Source organism: Notothenia rossii (genome assembly GCF_949606895.1).
Source record: "Notothenia rossii genome assembly, chromosome: 9".
Taxonomy (NCBI): Eukaryota; Metazoa; Chordata; class Actinopteri; order Perciformes; family Nototheniidae; genus Notothenia; species Notothenia rossii.
The window spans coordinates 79,287,154-79,304,387 of NC_136907.1; the positions used below are offsets into that span (position 1 = coordinate 79,287,154).

Sequence of the window (17,234 nt, forward strand, 5' to 3'; positions counted from 1 at the left end):
ATTTAATAAACGTTTTGTTTTTAAAACTAAGTCGAGCTAACAAACCTGAAAGCTGAGCGGGATATTAAAATAAATGTGACAAATATTTGATTTTGAGTTTTTTGCAGTTAACTGAGTATATGTTGCAGTGGAGTGAGTATATTTAGCAGACAGTAAGTACACTGAGCATTGTTTGCAATACATTAAATATATATTGCTGTATAGTTAGTATATTTTGCATTAGATTGAGTACTTTTTCTATTATTATTATTATTATTATTTGTTTTAAGACAGAAGGTAAAGCGTGAATTCAGACTCTCTCCTGAAACCAAAAGCAGCGTCACCCCCCCCCCCCCTCCCCAGGAGCAGGTTATTGATCGGCCTCGTAGGTAGTGATTGGACGAGAGTGGATCGTTTCCTCGGCTGCATTAGAGTCCATTACTGCCCGCGCCCCGGAAACACGGAGGCATCCTCAAAGAGAAAAAGATTCTTCTTGGAAAAGCTCCGACAAATGATTCAGAGTTTACCATCAGAGACGAGAAGGAAATAATTATCACTCTTATTTATGTGTTTTTAGAGCCATTTTTCACTCTATTTGAATCCATCCCCCTTTAGCTTCCATCGGCAGAATGCAAACACTTTATTACGTCGTTATTTATAAACTCATTCAACTTGTATCTTGAGTCGGAAATACATCAAGTAGGGACATTAACGACAATATAACTGAGTAAAAACTAATATTTTAAATAACTCCAAAGCACCAAATAGATAAATACAGGACTTGATAATAAATACAAATAAAAACAAATAAACCAACAAAAAAATTGCAAATCTAGAGACATTTTGAATTGCCTTAATAATCTAATAAAGTTAAGAGTTCAATTTCAAACAGCCGGCACTTGCAACATCATCAAAGCAATCATTTATGTAGTAGGCTATGTGTTACGTTCCCTCCTGGACCAGGGGAACCAAAGGGAAGTGACAACATGTAAAATAACCGGGTGAGAGAAAAAAGGAGAGGGAACTGATTTATGAAACCACAAGATGGTCTTTTAATTAATAAAAGTAAAGAGGCTCACCAGCCAATTCGCAAACTCACGACAAACCAAAACAACTTTCTCATAAAAGGGAGACAATCAGGGGGAGAGGGAGAGAGACACACACACACCCACACACACACACACACACACACACACACACACACACACACACACACACACACACACACACACACACACACACACACACACACACACACACACACACACACACACACACACACACACACACACACACACACACACACACACACACACCCACACACACACACACGGGCCCCATTAATATATATCACATTGGTTACTCAAACATTTTTTTCTTAATGTTCTAAAATAGTTCTGGCCCCTGTCAGTCACGGGCCATTAGAATCGTCCTAACCTTTCACCCCCTTACGGCGCCCCTGCAAGAAACCCACTATGGCACGTAACACTATGTATACAATTAAGCTATTGTTGTTAACAAATATACTTAGAGTAAACTTAGAAATGTTGGCAAAGCTGCATCAAACTTGATTCTAGTGGGTTATGAAACAGTTCTCAAACAGTTTTGCAATAATGTCCATTTTTAAATATGTTTTCAGTGAAGGAGCCAACCCAGGCCAGTACACATGTTATTTGTGAAAAATAAAGTGAGAGAAACTTCCTCTAGAGGGAACACAGGGATTTTAGCCTCTGCAGACCATTTACATGCACTGAAACCTACACAGTCTCACAAAGAAACGTGTAATAGCTACGTTCGTCCACCGGGCCAAACGTAGTATATTCACAAATAACCCTCTGAAGAAGTAACATGAGCCGCTTTCACACCAAGTACTTTGCGGTACTTAGTCCCGCCGAACTCTTTAGTCCCGCCGAACTCTTTAGTCCCGCCGAACTCTTTAGTCCCTGAACTATCTAGTAAATCGCGTTCACACCAGAATAAGTTCCTGAGGGAAGATTACGCAAATGAAGCCGCTGACGTCACTTCTTCTTCTTCTTCTGCTTTGGATTTACTGGCAGGCCGCATTCAACTTCACGGCGTGGCAGTAAATCGCCACCCGAAGTTCCGGGTAAATCGCCAGAAGCGCCGACACCTCCTCATCACTCCACCGCTCCCACGTTTTATTTTGGTTGCCATAAGCTAGTCTCTCTCCGTTTGTGCGCTAATGCTAATAATGCTAATGCGAGCAAATAAAATGGCGGCTTCACAAAACTTTTTGGGAGTTTTACGGGGTGTTGTTTGCAAATTGGAACCGTTTCCTCCCAGGAAAAGTACCTTTTTGGTGTGAACGCAAAATCCCAGGAACTATCGGAACTATTCCTGGGAAAAGTAATCCGAAAGCGCATGGATACAATATTTTGTAAAAAAAAAATAGAGCTCAAATAATCTTCATAATATCTATCACACTATAGATCCTACACATCCACTGGATGTCGATTCTAAAAGTACAAAATAAACTTCTCGCTGGAAATGTAATCAAAAAGCATTTTAACGCCAAACTATCTACAATTTAGGATTTTCCACTCAAAATAAATCGGGTGTCCGCCATGTTTTTCTTTCTCACTGGGAAAGTTTGTGATCACGTGACATGGACACTGGTCATTAGAAAAGAATAGGAAAAAAATATTGTATCCATGTCACGTCTTGAGAGGGTTATTTGTGAACTACGTTTTGCCCTGTGGACAAACGTCGCTATTACACGTTTCTTTGTGAGACTGGGTTGACTAAAACCTACCGAACTACAGGAGAGGGGAAACAACAGAAAGCACATCAGGGTCTCTTTAAAGAAAGTGATCATCAGGGAAGTTTCCTGCTGATATCTGCTGGTAGAAAAAGGTTAAAGGCACCGCCCTGCATAACGATGGCATTTGAAGCCCAGCAGGTGACACTTTTTTTGGGTGTGTGTAAATCTAATAATGCGAGATAATGGTCTCCTCCCCAGGGGAAAAGGGGGCTTTCTGCAGGAGAAAGACGGCTTGTTTGATTTGAAACAAGAGAATTATGATACTGTACAAACTTAAGCAGTATGAAATTGATAAACAAAAATATTATTGACTTACAAATTATATATAAACAAATGATCTACCTAATTTATACTTACAAGAACAGCATATGAATTTAAATAATGTACATTAAGACACAATTAAATAGCCTACGGTTTATTGCGGTGATAACTATTTATATAAATTAGTATATATTGCAGATGAAGCATTTAAACCCCTAGGAGGACCCCTTAAACCTCAGATTGCTGCCTCGGTAGAAGAGGCAGCAAAGCCTTGGTGTCTTGGTGCATACATACAAGTAACACAACAATTAAAAAAAACACAGATAGCGAACTATGATAGTGTTCTTAAAATAGTTCGCTATCTGTGTTGTTTTTTTTTTTTTTACTTTGATGTATGCACCATGACACCAAGTCAAATTCCTCGTACGTGTCACCTGGTGATAAACCTGATTCTGATTCTGATTCGGTAAAAGAGGAGGAGGAGGAAGAGGAAGAGGAGGGAGGAAGAGGAAGAGGGAATCCTGCTGCGATGTACGGAGGCTGTGAGGAGACGCTCCCCGGGTCTCCGGAGCTCATGAGGCGGGTCCAAAATCCGCAGAACCGCCGGGGGGGTCCGGGTTTCCATCTGTACTTCCAGGAAAACGCAGCATAGCTTCGGCTGCAGGAGAGAGGCTCGGCTCGGTGCCCAAATCCCGGCGTCATCTCACAGAAGCATCGGCGGTGGCGCTGGATCCTCTGTCGGGTTGCATCTATGCTATATATTCTCCACTTTTCATTTGATCATGAGCACAGAGGAGGGAGAGGCGCGTGGAGGGGAGGAGGTGAAGGGGGGCGAAACCCTCCCCCACAGCCACACCTGGGGGGAAGGAGAGCCTCACGGTGGCGGGGAAAGACGCCTGAACCCCGGGGAAGAGAAGGAGGAAGAGCCGGGTGAGGAAGAGGAGGCCCGGAGCTGCAGGGATGCATGTGAGGGGAACAACGGGGGGCATTTCTCCCGCGAGGAAGAGGAGGAGGAAGTGGGGGTTTTGGGGGGGAAATCGTGCAAGGAGCAGACGATGCATTCAAACAGCAGCAGTGAGACCTGCATCCCCACCCCCAGCTGCAGGATCTGCTTCCAGGGAGCCGAGCAGGTACAACCAGCTGTTTCTGTCACATGCAAAGTACTGGTGGTGTGAAGGGTGGAGAGTAACTAAGTAGATTTACTCAAGTGCTCTGTGGAAGTACTTCTACTCGAGTATTTGTACTTCCTGCTACTCTTAACTTCACATGTTTTACTTTGAACTCCACTACTGGACATTTATCTGACAGATTAAGTTTGGAGATTGTATTTAGAATACAAAATATAATCAACAAGTAGTTTATCATGTCAAGATACGCTTTATAGATCCCTATGTTACATTCAACACATAGTGAAACAAACATGTCTAATCAATAAGTCATTCATCATGTTTTTTAAATAGATTAACTTTTCTGTTTTCATGTCAGAATAAGGGGTGATTTCATCCAGTTAGGTTAGGGGATAGAAACGTGGATGAGTTCATACATTTAAATGCGTTTCAAAACAGAATCCTGACTAAACTTCCACATGTTTCTGTGTCCTGCTGCTCTGATTTGAGATATAGTCAAAAACAATGAACATTTTAGCTATTTTGAACTCAACAATGTTCTATAGTTTTGTATAAATTAGGTCTATTGACACTAAATGCCATAAAGAACCGAACAAAGAACAGCTCGCAGTGATACGTTCACATGTTGTTGGCTTTAGAGGTGTGACACACATTTGGCAAAAGCTGCTAGTTGTGTGGATAAACTTTATTGATCCTTGGTGAAAGTCACAAGCTACCTGTCTATATATATATATATATATATATATATATATATATATATATATATATTTAGTAAGAACAACTCTACTACGACTAGCTGCAACATTAAGTGATAAACACATCAATAATTATAATCCAATAACTCAAAATGTGTATTACTTAGTGCTAACCTACTTTGCTAACCTGTAGCAGAGTAATTCTAAACATTGAATTCACTGCTTTATCTAAAGAGTTGGTGAAAGTTGGCTTTAATTGAATGAAGGTGCTGCATGGTGATTGGCTGCTGCTGCAGTCAACGTTTCTGATTGGATGGATAATAATAGAAAAAGAGCCAAAGTAAATGTGAAGATGTAAATCTGTAATGTTATTAAGAGTTACAACATGAAGTGCAGAGGAGGAACTTGAACTGACTTCAGTGCCGTGGACCGAGCATACCTGCTTCTACAGGTGGAAAGTAATCAAGTACAAGTACAGCAGTTCAGAGTACAAGTACATGCTGTATAGTGTTAACTGTTTGTACCTTTAATCTATGTTTGCACAACTCACTTATCGTCTGTGTATATATATATATTAGGGGTGTAACGGTTAACAAACATTTCGGTTCGGTACGTACCTCGGTTTTTAGGTCACGGTTTGGTTCGGTACATTTTCGGTACAGCAGAAAAAATTATCATAAAATATATATATATATATTTTTCATTATTATTAAACTGTGAATAATGTATTCACTCAAATAAATACACAATATAATAAAATAAACATTAAGGTGCAGCATTTTGATGAACTGAAATAATCTGTATTTGAACTGTACTGTAGTACCTAAGCAGCCAGTTTGACATTAGGACTTGCTTGTCATTGTATTTTCATGTTGTCCACATTCACCCTGTAATAGAAACATGTGATGGAGCATTACTAACCTGACTCAGATGGTTTGTTTCACTATCTAGGAAAGCTCCATTGGAAAAGTATTTCAAAAATAGTTGGCAGGTGATTGGATCAATCTGTCTATCACCTTCTATCATGGGCCACTTCTGATTGGTTAACAATGGCTGGTACATGTGGAGCACAGCACTTCTGATTGGTGTGGATGACTGACACACAAGAAGAACAACATTTTGTTTTACAATTATTATTTATATTTATTTAAAGGCCATTGACTGATTGAATTAAATGAAGTTAAAGCAAGAGCAAGAAGCTTCAGTAAGAATGCTATAGCAATTATTAAAATAAAATGTATATATTTTATAAACACACATACAATGAAATACAACTAAATTAAATGAACTTAAATCAAAACAAGTTTTTTAAAATAATATATTTCACGTGGAGTAAAATAAATATTTTAAATATTTCTATAAACACAAGACATTCAATTAAAATGTTCAATTAGATAACATATATTTAAACAAAGGAGGTTAAATAAGAGTTCGCAATACAAATATATAATTAAAAATGTATATTATTTATATTAACATAAGGAGTTAAAAAATAAAATAAAATAGGAAAAAAACTATACAAAATGTAAGACAATAAAAAGACTGGATTAAATACAATTATATATATGCACAGTAGATATGCCCATACACTACAGCTCTCCAATGGATTCACAATGAGAGGTGGAGGAAATCCCTGAATCACGGTCTCAGTGAATCATCAGTCTGTGAGTCCTCCTGCAGACGGTGGACAGACAAACGGTCAGGCCGTCTCTGAAACCTGAAACTCTGCAGGGTGCTTTTCTGTCTCGTGACAGCATGAGGGACGGCTCGTCCTGCAGGAAGGAGAGCAGGCAGTAAACGCTAAGTGAATATCCTGTCCTCTGAATGTGGGCTACAGCCTATTAGCACACTTAATCTAATCTCTGCGTCCGGGGCCAGACTAATATCTGGATTTTAGAGTTCCCTTCTCACGCATTTACCTGCACATTGGTGACTTGCAACATTCTCTTGCTGTGTTTCATATTGTTTTATGTCTTATATATTCATGTTGCATTGTTGAAGGAGCCTGGGATTTAAGATTTTCATTGACATAACTGCACTGTAGCTCCTGAGCATACGACGATAAAGCCTTTTAATCTTAAATCTTGAAGGCCGGGCTCCACCTGTTATCAGGGAGAATGTAAACATTCATTTATGAGCAGAGAAAGATGTTATCTAAGTCCAGCAAATCAGCATCAATGGAGTCATGTTTTGAATAACTTGAAGGAAAGGAAGACTTCACCCCAAAAAACGTCATAATTTAAATACGCAGATGAACTGAAAATATAGCTTAGCGGTGGTGACGTGAAGTCATGTGACCGTGCTGTAGTTCCTTTATAGCCCAACATTAGCCTCCTTTAGCTTAGCTGTAGTGACGTGAAGTCATGTGACCGTGCTGTAGTTCCTTTATAGCCCAACATTAGCCACCTTTAGCTTAGCTGTGGTGACGTGAAGTCATGTGACCGTGCTGTAGTCCCTTCATAGCCCAACATTAGCCTCCTTTAGCTTAGCTGTGGTGACGTGAAGTCATGTGACCGTGCTGTAGTTCCTTCATAGCCCAACATTAGCCACCTTTAGCTTAGCGGTGGTGACGTGAAGTCTTGTGACCGTGCTGTAGTTCCTTTATAGCCCAACATTAGCCACCTTTAGCTTAGCGGTGGTGACGTGAAGTCTTGTGACCGTGCTGTAGTTCCTTTATAGCCCAACATTAGCCACCTTTAGCTTAGCTGTAGTGACGTGAAGTCATGTGACCGTGCTGTAGTTCCTTCATAGCCCAACATTAGCCACCTTTAGCTTAGCTGTAGTGACGTGAAGTCATGTGACCGTGCTGTAGTTCCTTTATAGCCCAACATTAGCCACCTTTAGCTTAGCTGTAGTGACGTGAAGTCATGTGACCGTGCTGTAGTTCCTTTATAGCCCAACATTAGCCTCCTTTAGCTTAGCTGTGGTGACGTGAAGTCATGTGACCGGGCTGTAGTTCCTTCATAGCCCAACATTAGCTACCTTTAGCTTAGCGGTGGTGACGTGAAGTCATGTGACCGTGCTGTAGTTCCTTTATAGCCCAACATTAGCCACCTTTAGCTTAGTAGTGGTGACGTGAAGTAATGTGACCGTGCTGTAGTTCCTTTATAGCCCAACATTAGCCACCTTTAGCTTAGCGGTGGTGACGTGAAGTCATGTGACCGTGCTGTAGTCCCTTCATAGCCCAACATTAGCCACCTTTAGCTTAGCGGTGGTGACGTGAAGTCATGTGACCGTGCTGTAGTTCCTTTATAGCCCAACATTAGCCACCTTTAGCTTAGTAGTGGTGACGTGAAGTCATGTGACCGGGCTGTAGTTCCTTCATAGCCCAACATTAGCTACCTTTAGCTTAGCGGTGGTGACGTGAAGTCATGTGACCGTGCTGTAGTTCCTTTATAGCCCAACATTAGCCACCTTTAGCTTAGTAGTGGTGACGTGAAGTAATGTGACCGTGCTGTAGTTCCTTTATAGCCCAACATTAGCCACCTTTAGCTTAGTAGTGGTGACGTGAAGTCATGTGACCGTGCTGTAGTCCCTTCATAGCCCAACATTAGCCACCTTTAGCTTAGCGGTGGTGACGTGAGGTCATGTGACCGTTCTGTAGTTCCTTTATAGCCCAACATTAGCCGCCTTTAGCTTAGCGGTGGTGACGTGAAGTCATGTGACCGTGCTGAAGTTCCTTTATAGCCCAACATTAGCCTCCTTTAGCTTAGCGGTGGTGACGTGAAGTCATGTGACCGTGCTGTAGTTCGTTTATAGCCCAACATTAGTCACCTTTAGTTTAGCGGTGGTGACGTGAAGTCATGTGACCGTTCTGTAGTTCCTTTATAGCCCAACATTAGCCACCTTTAGCTTAGCTGTAGTGACGTGAAGTCATGTGACCGTGCTGTAGTTCCTTTATAGCTCAACATTAGCCACCTTTAGCTTAGCGGTGGTGACGTGAAGTCATGTGACCGTGCTGTAGTTCCTTTATAGCCCAACATTAGCCGCCTTTAGCTTAGCTGTGCTGACGTGAAGTCATGTGACCGTGCTGTAGTTCCTTTATAGTCCAACATTAGCCACCTTTAGCTTAGCGGTGGTGACGTGAAGTCATGTGACCGTGCTGTAGTTCCTTTATAGCCCAACATTAGCCACCTTTAGCTTAGCGGTGGTGACGTGAAGTCATGTGACCGTGCTGTAGTTCCTTTATAGCCCAACATTAGCTTCCTTTAGCTTAGCGGTGGTGATGTGAAGTCATGTGACCGTGCTGTAGTTCCTTTATAGCCCAACATTAGCCTCCTTTAGCTTAGTAGTGGTGACGTGAAGTAATGTGACCGTGCTGTAGTTCCTTTATAGCCCAACATTAGCCACCTTTAGCTTAGCGGTGGTGACGTGAAGTCATGTGACCGTGCTGTAGTTCCTTTATAGCCCAACATTAGCTTCCTTTAGCTTAGCGGTGGTGATGTGAAGTCATGTGACCGTGCTGTAGTTCCTTTATAGCTCAACATTACCCTCCTTTAGCTTAGCGGTGGTGATGTGAAGTCATGTGACCGTGCTGTAGTTCCTTTATAGCTCAACATTACCCTCCTTTAGCTTAGCGGTGGTGACGTGAAGTCATGTGACCGTGATGTAGTTCCTTTATAGCTCAACATTACCCTCCTTTAGCTTAGCGGTGGTGATGTGAAGTCATGTGACCGTGCTGTAGTTCCTTTATAGCCCAACATTAGCCTCCTTTAGCTTAGCGGTGGTGACGTGAAGTCATGTGACCGTGCTGTAGTTCCTTTATAGCTCAACATTACCCTCCTTTAGCTTAGCGGTGGTGATGTGAAGTCATGTGACCGTGCTGTAGTTCCTTTATAGCCCAACATTAGCCTCCTTTAGCTTAGCGGTGGTGACGTGAAGTCATGTGACCGTGCTGTAGTTCCTTTATAGCTCAACATTACCCTCCTTTAGCTTAGCGGTGGTGATGTGAAGTCATGTGACCGTGCTGTAGTTCCTTTATAGCCCAACATTAGCTTGTTACTTCAGAAATCATAAAGTGGTGTTAATATGTGAAGATTTTCCTGCTGAACAAAACGTCTATGAATCATAAACGTTGAGATTATTTTCTGAAATAATCATACGGCTCCTTTTTGTGGCGGGAACCAGGGAGATGTTGCCTTCAGGGTCCACTTTGTTGGCCTCTACAATCCCAAATAAGTGTATGGTTCATCAAATGTCCCCTCAGATATCTAGAAGCATTGAAATCCTCCTTCTCTTTAAAGCCTCACAGCTTCAGTGGAGAGCCGCCCTAACTCGGTTAATTCAAGTGAAAGCCTCTGAGGTGCTCTTAAACCCACAAGGTTAATATGACATGGTGAAAAACGATCTGCCTGACCGCTGACCTTAATACACTTTTAATACTCCGTTCACTGCCCGGCAGTAATGGCCGCCTGAGGAATGCCTCCAGGAAGGAAGCATAGATATGGTTTTTCATGATTTATGTCGCGCTGCATCTGGACGTGTTGTAGCTGCAGAGAAACGATCATTGATCTGAGCGACGCTGGTGAGCAAGGCGTGGAATGTATTTGATGAATGACCCGCTGGGAGGAAATGCCAAACTGAGGCATGAAGGCAAGGATCCCTGGATGATGAGAAAGTTGTGACACGTAGACCTTAAAAATCGGATTTAAGATTAATATTAAGAAGATGGTTCCACTATCGACCCGACAGCAGATTGTTTCCGTCTGTTTCTCCTGAGATTTTGTCACATCTACTCCAGCGTGTTTAAGACAAAGTGCATTTACAAAAATAAGAATAAGGCGCCTTAAATGCAGACTTTTTGAGACTAAACTTGTTAGTTATTCATTTATCAATAAAGGTTTTTTTAAATCACAATCAGGGTTCGTTGAATGCTTTTCAGAATGCCAATTAAAAAACATGCATTTCCACTAAAAGTAAATTGGATTGTATTTTATTGCTTATCAAGTCTTGAAGCTTTCTTCCATTTCCTAATCAGTTGTTAATATGTGTTTGTGACATATGTTACCCTTCCTGTTGTCCTCCCATCTAATGTGACCCTTTCCAAATGTCTCTCATGTCCGAATAAGTGGATATTTTATTTAATTGCCACAGAAACGAAGATATACGAAAAATCTATGTGTGTTTTATCCAAATTCCGAACATAAAGGTTAACGAGACATTCCCCCTCCATCATCATGTGTTAATATCTGACCTCTGACCTGCTGCAGGGCGCCCTGCTGAACCCGTGCCGCTGCGACGGCTCGGTGCGCTACACCCACCAGACCTGCCTCCTGAAGTGGATCAGCGAGCGCGGCTGCTGGACCTGTGAACTCTGCTGCTACCGCTTCAGCGTCATCGCCATCAACACCAAGAACCCCTGGCAGGTAAAGCACGGAGGGCGGGGAGCGGGGAATTATGAATAATTGTACTTTATTTAATGTACAATTATGATGAATGTGCATGTAATAAAACATTTATATAAATACGTACAAATATGCACTTTAACATGTAACAGGTTGGTTGGTAATGGACGTTTAAATAATGAATTACGAATCATTGCCATTATATGATCTCTGGGTTTTTTACGACTTTCTTTACAGCCGTTTGAGGTTACCGTTTTCTCCCTCCGAGCTTCTCTCTGAATTATTAGAGAGGCATTAACAGATGATTGTTTTTACAGTCTCTCTGGTGCATTGATTTATGCTCAGAAATATTCACAGTGCAGGAAAACCGGCCAAAAAATAAACCCTCCTGCATCTGTGTGACGTCCCAACTAGGGGAAGAGGAAAGGCAGCACACTCCAGAAGGAGTTTATTAAATAACAGGATAACAAAATGGAGCAACCAACAAAGGGAGGACTCTAAGAAGAGAGCCTAATCAAACACAAAGGAATAGATACTACAGGGAGGTGTGTGGCGCAATGGGTTGTGTGTTGGTGTTGGGAATCAGGGGGTCACAGGTTCAAACCCCACTGCAGTCAGCATGTCGTTGTGTCCCTGAGACACTTCACCCCAAGTTGCTCCTGTGGGGATTGTCCACAGTATTGAGTATGTGAGTCTCTTTGGATAAAAGTGTAATGTAAACAACAAAACAACCCTCACTATCAAAGTGGTACAAGCTAACAAGAGGCTGTAAGAAAACACAACTAAGCTAGAGAACGACAGTCAACGTCATTCTAAGCTACTCTAGACACATCTAATCACAAAAACACTAAACTAAATAATTTAGTTAACAACAACGAAAAGCAAGTAGCGAGAGGCGTCTGTTCACCCATCAGAGCCTCCCGACTGCTCGCTGTCCACAGGCTCTGTCGTCGTCTCCGGAAGGTGTGCGCTGGGATTGGAGCGTATCGGGCCCGGCATCCTCCAAACAGAATCTTCGGGGCAGGCCAGGAGATGAGCAGCCAAGGGCATCAGGGCAACCGCACAGCTCATTTACATAGAACACAGTCAAACAGAGTTAACAGGGGAGGCGGCGGCCGTAACGAGCTGTCAGAGCACTTCCTGCGTAACGGCCGTAACGTCCCTCTTAATTAAAACCCTTATAATAGCATCTGTATATTTATTTTCAATGGCTGACTGCTCAGAACATGTGGAAATAAGTGGAAAACTGCAAAAAATCGCCAAATTTCAACCTTTTTAAATGTGATTTAAGTCTTAACACCAACTGACATCAGTTTAAAATCATTTCATGAGTTCATGTATTTCTTTCTTTTCGCCTCTGATTTAAGACCCTCCCCCATTTTTATGAGCGTCTAACACAAAATGGACGCTACTAAATCAGTAGTAAAATGCATTTAAGAATACATTTTCCATCAAACCATCTATCTATTAGTCATGATGGTTGTTTTCTTGATGAAGGCGTGGTGTTGACCCGCTCAGTGTTTCTGTTTCCTCTTCAGTTTGGATTCCTTCAGTCCTTGTTTCCTCCCAAGGCTGAACAGACGGAGCCTCCTGCAGCTCAACATGTCGGGATGGTTTCATTATCTGAGGAACATTCAGGCCTTTTCATATCTGTTCGCTCCAGATGGGACTTGAGTCACTGGCAGAATGAACAAACACCCTCAGCCTAAAAGTAGTTTTCTCGGAAATAATCTCCGTGCAGCTTCACAATCCACAATGTTCTGATTCTGAGTTATCTCTAAGCTTTTTTGGTTTTAAAGTATGTAGTGTCTCTACTTTAAAGAGTCCTCTCCTGCTGATGTTCAGGTGTATATCAGTATGTAGTGTCTCTACTTTAAAGAGTCCTCTCCTGCTGATGTTCAGGTGTATATCAGTATGTAGTGTCTCTACTTTAAAGAGTCCTCTCCTGCTGATGTTCAGGTGTATATCAGTATGTAGTGTCTCTACTTTAAAGAGTCCTCTCCTGCTGATTTTCAGGTGTATATCAGTATGTAGTGTCTCTACTTTAAAGAGTCCTCTTCTGCTGATGTTCAGGTGTATATCAGTATGTAGTGTCTCTACTTTAAAGAGTCCTCTCCTGCTGATTTTCAGGTGTGTATCAGTATGTAGTGTCTCTACTTTAAAGAGTCCTCTCCTGCTGATGTTCAGGTGTATATCAGTATGTAGTGTCTCTACTTTAAAGAGTCCTCTCCTGCTGATGTTCAGGTGTCTATCAGTATGTAGTGTCTCTACTTTAAAGAGTCCTCTCCTGCTGATGTTCAGGTGTATATCAGTATGTAGTGTCTCTACTCTAAAGAGTCCTCTCCTGCTGATGTTCAGGTGTATATCAGTATGTAGTGTCTCTACTTTAAAGAGTCCTCTCCTGCTGATGTTCAGGTGTATATCAGTATGTAGTGTCTCTACTTTAAAGAGTCCTTTCCTGCTGATTCTCAGGTGTATATCAGTACTCTCTCTCTCTCTCTCTCTCTCTCTCTCTCTCTCTCTCTCTCTCTCTCTCTCTCTCTCTCTCTCTCTCTCTCTCTCTCTCTCTCTCTCTCTCTCTCTCTCTCTCTCTCTCTCTCTCTCTCTCTCTCTCTCAGTGGCAGTCCATCACGATCACGCTGGTGGAGAAGGTGCAGATCATCGCGGTGTTTCTGGGCTCCCTCTTCCTGGTGGCCAGCATCTCCTGGCTGCTGTGGTCGGCTCTCAGCCCTCAGGCCGTGTGGCAGCGCCGCGACGTGCTCTTCCAGATCTGCTACGGCATGTACAGCTTCATGGACCTGGTCTGCGTAGGTGAGTCTGAAACCAGTCTGCAAACCAGTCTGTGTCACGACTAGGCAGACGAGCATGAACCCAAAAGCACGACTCAACACACAAAGTGTGTGCAAAAGAAAGTCTTCTACCTTCTACCTCCGTAGAGGTAACAGGTAAATTAAAAAAAACACTCTTGCGAGGAAAAGGTAACCGAGGTAGTTTCAAAAATGCAAAAGGGTAAAGTATAATCCAAAACTCGGCTCTTAGCTTTTAGCAAATATGATACCACGAGAAGACGACATGGACTTGACGCTGACTGTCTGACACATGGGATGAAACGAACTGGCAACAAGACAAGGGAGGCTGTGGCCATTTCTCAATCGCGAGGATACTTGCTTGGTAGCACATGTCTTCCGAGTCACTTCCTTCAGAAGCTAGGCAAGAATCCTTCCTGGCATTCGGAAAATGAAGAGTGGAACAGGCTAGCAAGTGTGCAGGTGTGCGTCACATGAAAGGCCCCGCCTTACATTTTCCGCAACAGATTTGGGGAAATTGGTCTGTGCGCAAAGCATTGTGGGGATTTGAAGGACGCAAAGTCTACCCATGTGCAGCCTCGAAATTACCCCCAAACCAAGGACGCGGCCTCGGTGGAATTCCAAGTATACTGGAGATTGGAACAGTCCTTCGGCGTCACTCGATGACGTAGCATCCTTGAAATATTGGCTTGGAAGCCAGTTTCCTCGCGATTGAGAAACGGTTTGCTAATGTAATTTTGTTTTATAAAATTAGTTTCGAACTTTGTAATTCTCGTTTGCCCTTCTCAGCCACCGTAGAAATCAGCACAAATCCGCACATTTTAACCTTTTTAGTCTTAAAACTAATTGACATTAGTTCAAAATGTCTGTGTTTTCATAACAGGTGACCTTTAATGTTTGTGTGTGTCCCAGGTTTGATCGTCCATGAGGGGGCGGCGGTGTACAGCGTGTTCCTGCGCTGGCGGGCTGTCAACCTGCACTGGGACGTCCAGAGCTACAACAAAGCCAAGGACCTGGAAGAGACGAGCACCGGCCAATCGGCACTCTCCCCCAGGACGCTGTGGTTACCATTGACTACCTTTGCACCCGATGGCCCTTTACGCCCCGGCACCCAGCTGGAGGTCCAGCCATGGAGCTGCCTCTGTTTGGGGCCCTTTTGCCACGGTTTGGGGCCCCGAAACCCCCTGAGGCGGAACAGGGACTCGGGGCAGGAGGTCATCCGGGTGACGTCGGTGTGACACCAGGCGGGATGTACGCTCCTGATGGTTTGCACTGGGCAACTTTTCTTTGTGGATTTACTAGTTTTTTTTCTAGATAAGTTTGAATTTTGCTCCGAGGCCGGTTCTCCCTAGACCTTCGTGCAGTATTTATGTCATGTTGGATGGAAAATAGTCATGGAAAAGATTAAGAATAAAAAACGTGAGACCATTTTTTTTATTATCACACAACTCATCAGGGTTTAAGACGGCACGATTGGCTGGATGAGAGTTAACACATGGTCATCAACCAGGCGGTGTGTTTGCACCTGATGGTTTTCACTGGGGGGCAACTGGGCAGCTTCATCATCTTTCTCATCATGGATTTACTACATTTTTTCGCAGATCAACCAGTTGTCTTGAAAAATGTGAAACGGTCCCCAAACGATAGGATGTTGCCGCTCTTTGTCCCCAAGATTAGACTAAAGCCAAGTATATAGTTAGATAGTCTTAAAGTTACAACCAACCATAATGCTGATGTGGCCCTCAATGAAATTGAGTTTGACCCCCCTGCTCTAGACTATTGTGCAGTATTTATGTCATGTTGGATGGAAAATAGTCAAGGAAAAGATTGTAAGATTAACAACGTGTGACCATTTTCATTATCATACAACTCATCAGGGTTTAAGACGGCACCATTGGCTGAATGAGAGTTCATCAAAGCACTATAACCCTTATATTTGGCTAAAAAGACCATAGATGATTGGGTAAGACTGATTTGAGGAATCTTTTTAACGCTTTTGCATCGTTTGGCACCAGGTCTGATATGTAAGAGCTTTAAGAAAGTGTTACTGGGACAATGATTTGAAGAAGTATTAAAGGAAGTTGCCACATTAACACGGCACAAGTTCTGATGTTTACTTCAACAACTTACTGTTGAGATGTTCTGCAAAATCTTAGCTTTTAAAGCACTGTAGTTCCCATTAAAAAAGAACAGCAAAGGTTCTTTGAAAGCTAGCCGTTATAACAGTAAGCATTTAAACATAATAATCTTCAATGCAGATCAACCAATGTGTTGAAAAATGTGAAACAGTCCCTAAATGATGGGATGTCTCCGCTGTTTGTCCCCAAGATTAGACTAAAGCCAAGTTCTGATAAATTATAATCTGATTAAGAATGAAATACTGATCATGATGAAACATGTCCGTAGCCTACATGTCTTAAAGTTATTGTTACTTTTGCTGTTTTTAGATTTTGAAAAGCTTTGACTTCTTCCAAAACTGCCGGATTCTTGCTGTGTTTCCGGATAATCCTGTTTCGCGTTTTGTACGAATAAATCCTACCTTTTTGGAAAAACCAGAAGGAAGCAGAATTCAGCGACTAAGACGGATGGCATATGAGCACAAAAAAACCATGCAGGCATCAAATCTGGACTCTTTTGAATGTCATTGGAACTTGATCTCAGATTATTTGTGCCAGCATGGATACAGATGTTGAAAATGATGGATTTAATCCTTTGCCTTTCTGTTGAGCTTCCAGGAGCCCTGTGTTGTTTGGGAGGGTGTTTTTTGCTGTTGTTGGGGTCTCTGTTCTCGACTCTGGGTCATTTGGGTCGTTAGATTTGTTTTGTGCCTTAGGAGGCTTGGTGACGTCTCTATGCGCAGCACAGAAATGACTTGAATGTGACTTTTGCTGTCGGCTGTATTTCTATTTCATTTGAATGTAACATGGATGTAATGTATAAAGAATATTTATATAAATGGAGAGCTCTGTTGGTTATTTACCTGATTTCAGGAAGACACTTTTTTTACACCAAGACACAAGGGACAAAATAGGAAATGTTTGCGATGTTGGACAGCAGGAGCTTTGTCTCCCTCTGGGGCTTTTATCTTGAATAAAAAAAACACATCTGCAGCTTCTAATAATAATAATAATAAATGATATTTATATAGCGCCTTTCAAGGGACACAAGGTCGCTGGACATGGTGGACAAACAAAACAAACAGACAATCAATGGTGACATCATCAGTGACAAAATCTTCA

General features: G+C 42.2%; 1 protein-coding gene across 1 annotated transcript; it reads left to right on the forward strand.

Moving 5' to 3' along the window:
* The first annotated feature begins 3,491 nt into the window (after positions 1–3,491).
* marchf11 (membrane-associated ring finger (C3HC4) 11) lies at positions 3,492–16,965 on the forward strand. Its single transcript, XM_079652016.1, has 4 exons — positions 3,492–4,152; positions 11,054–11,209; positions 13,807–13,999; positions 14,908–16,965. Exons 1-4 carry the CDS (start codon positions 3,805–3,807, stop codon positions 15,231–15,233), a joined length of 1,023 nt encoding a protein of 340 aa, XP_079508142.1. The 5' UTR covers positions 3,492–3,804; the 3' UTR covers positions 15,234–16,965.
* Positions 16,966–17,234: the final 269 nt, after the last annotated feature.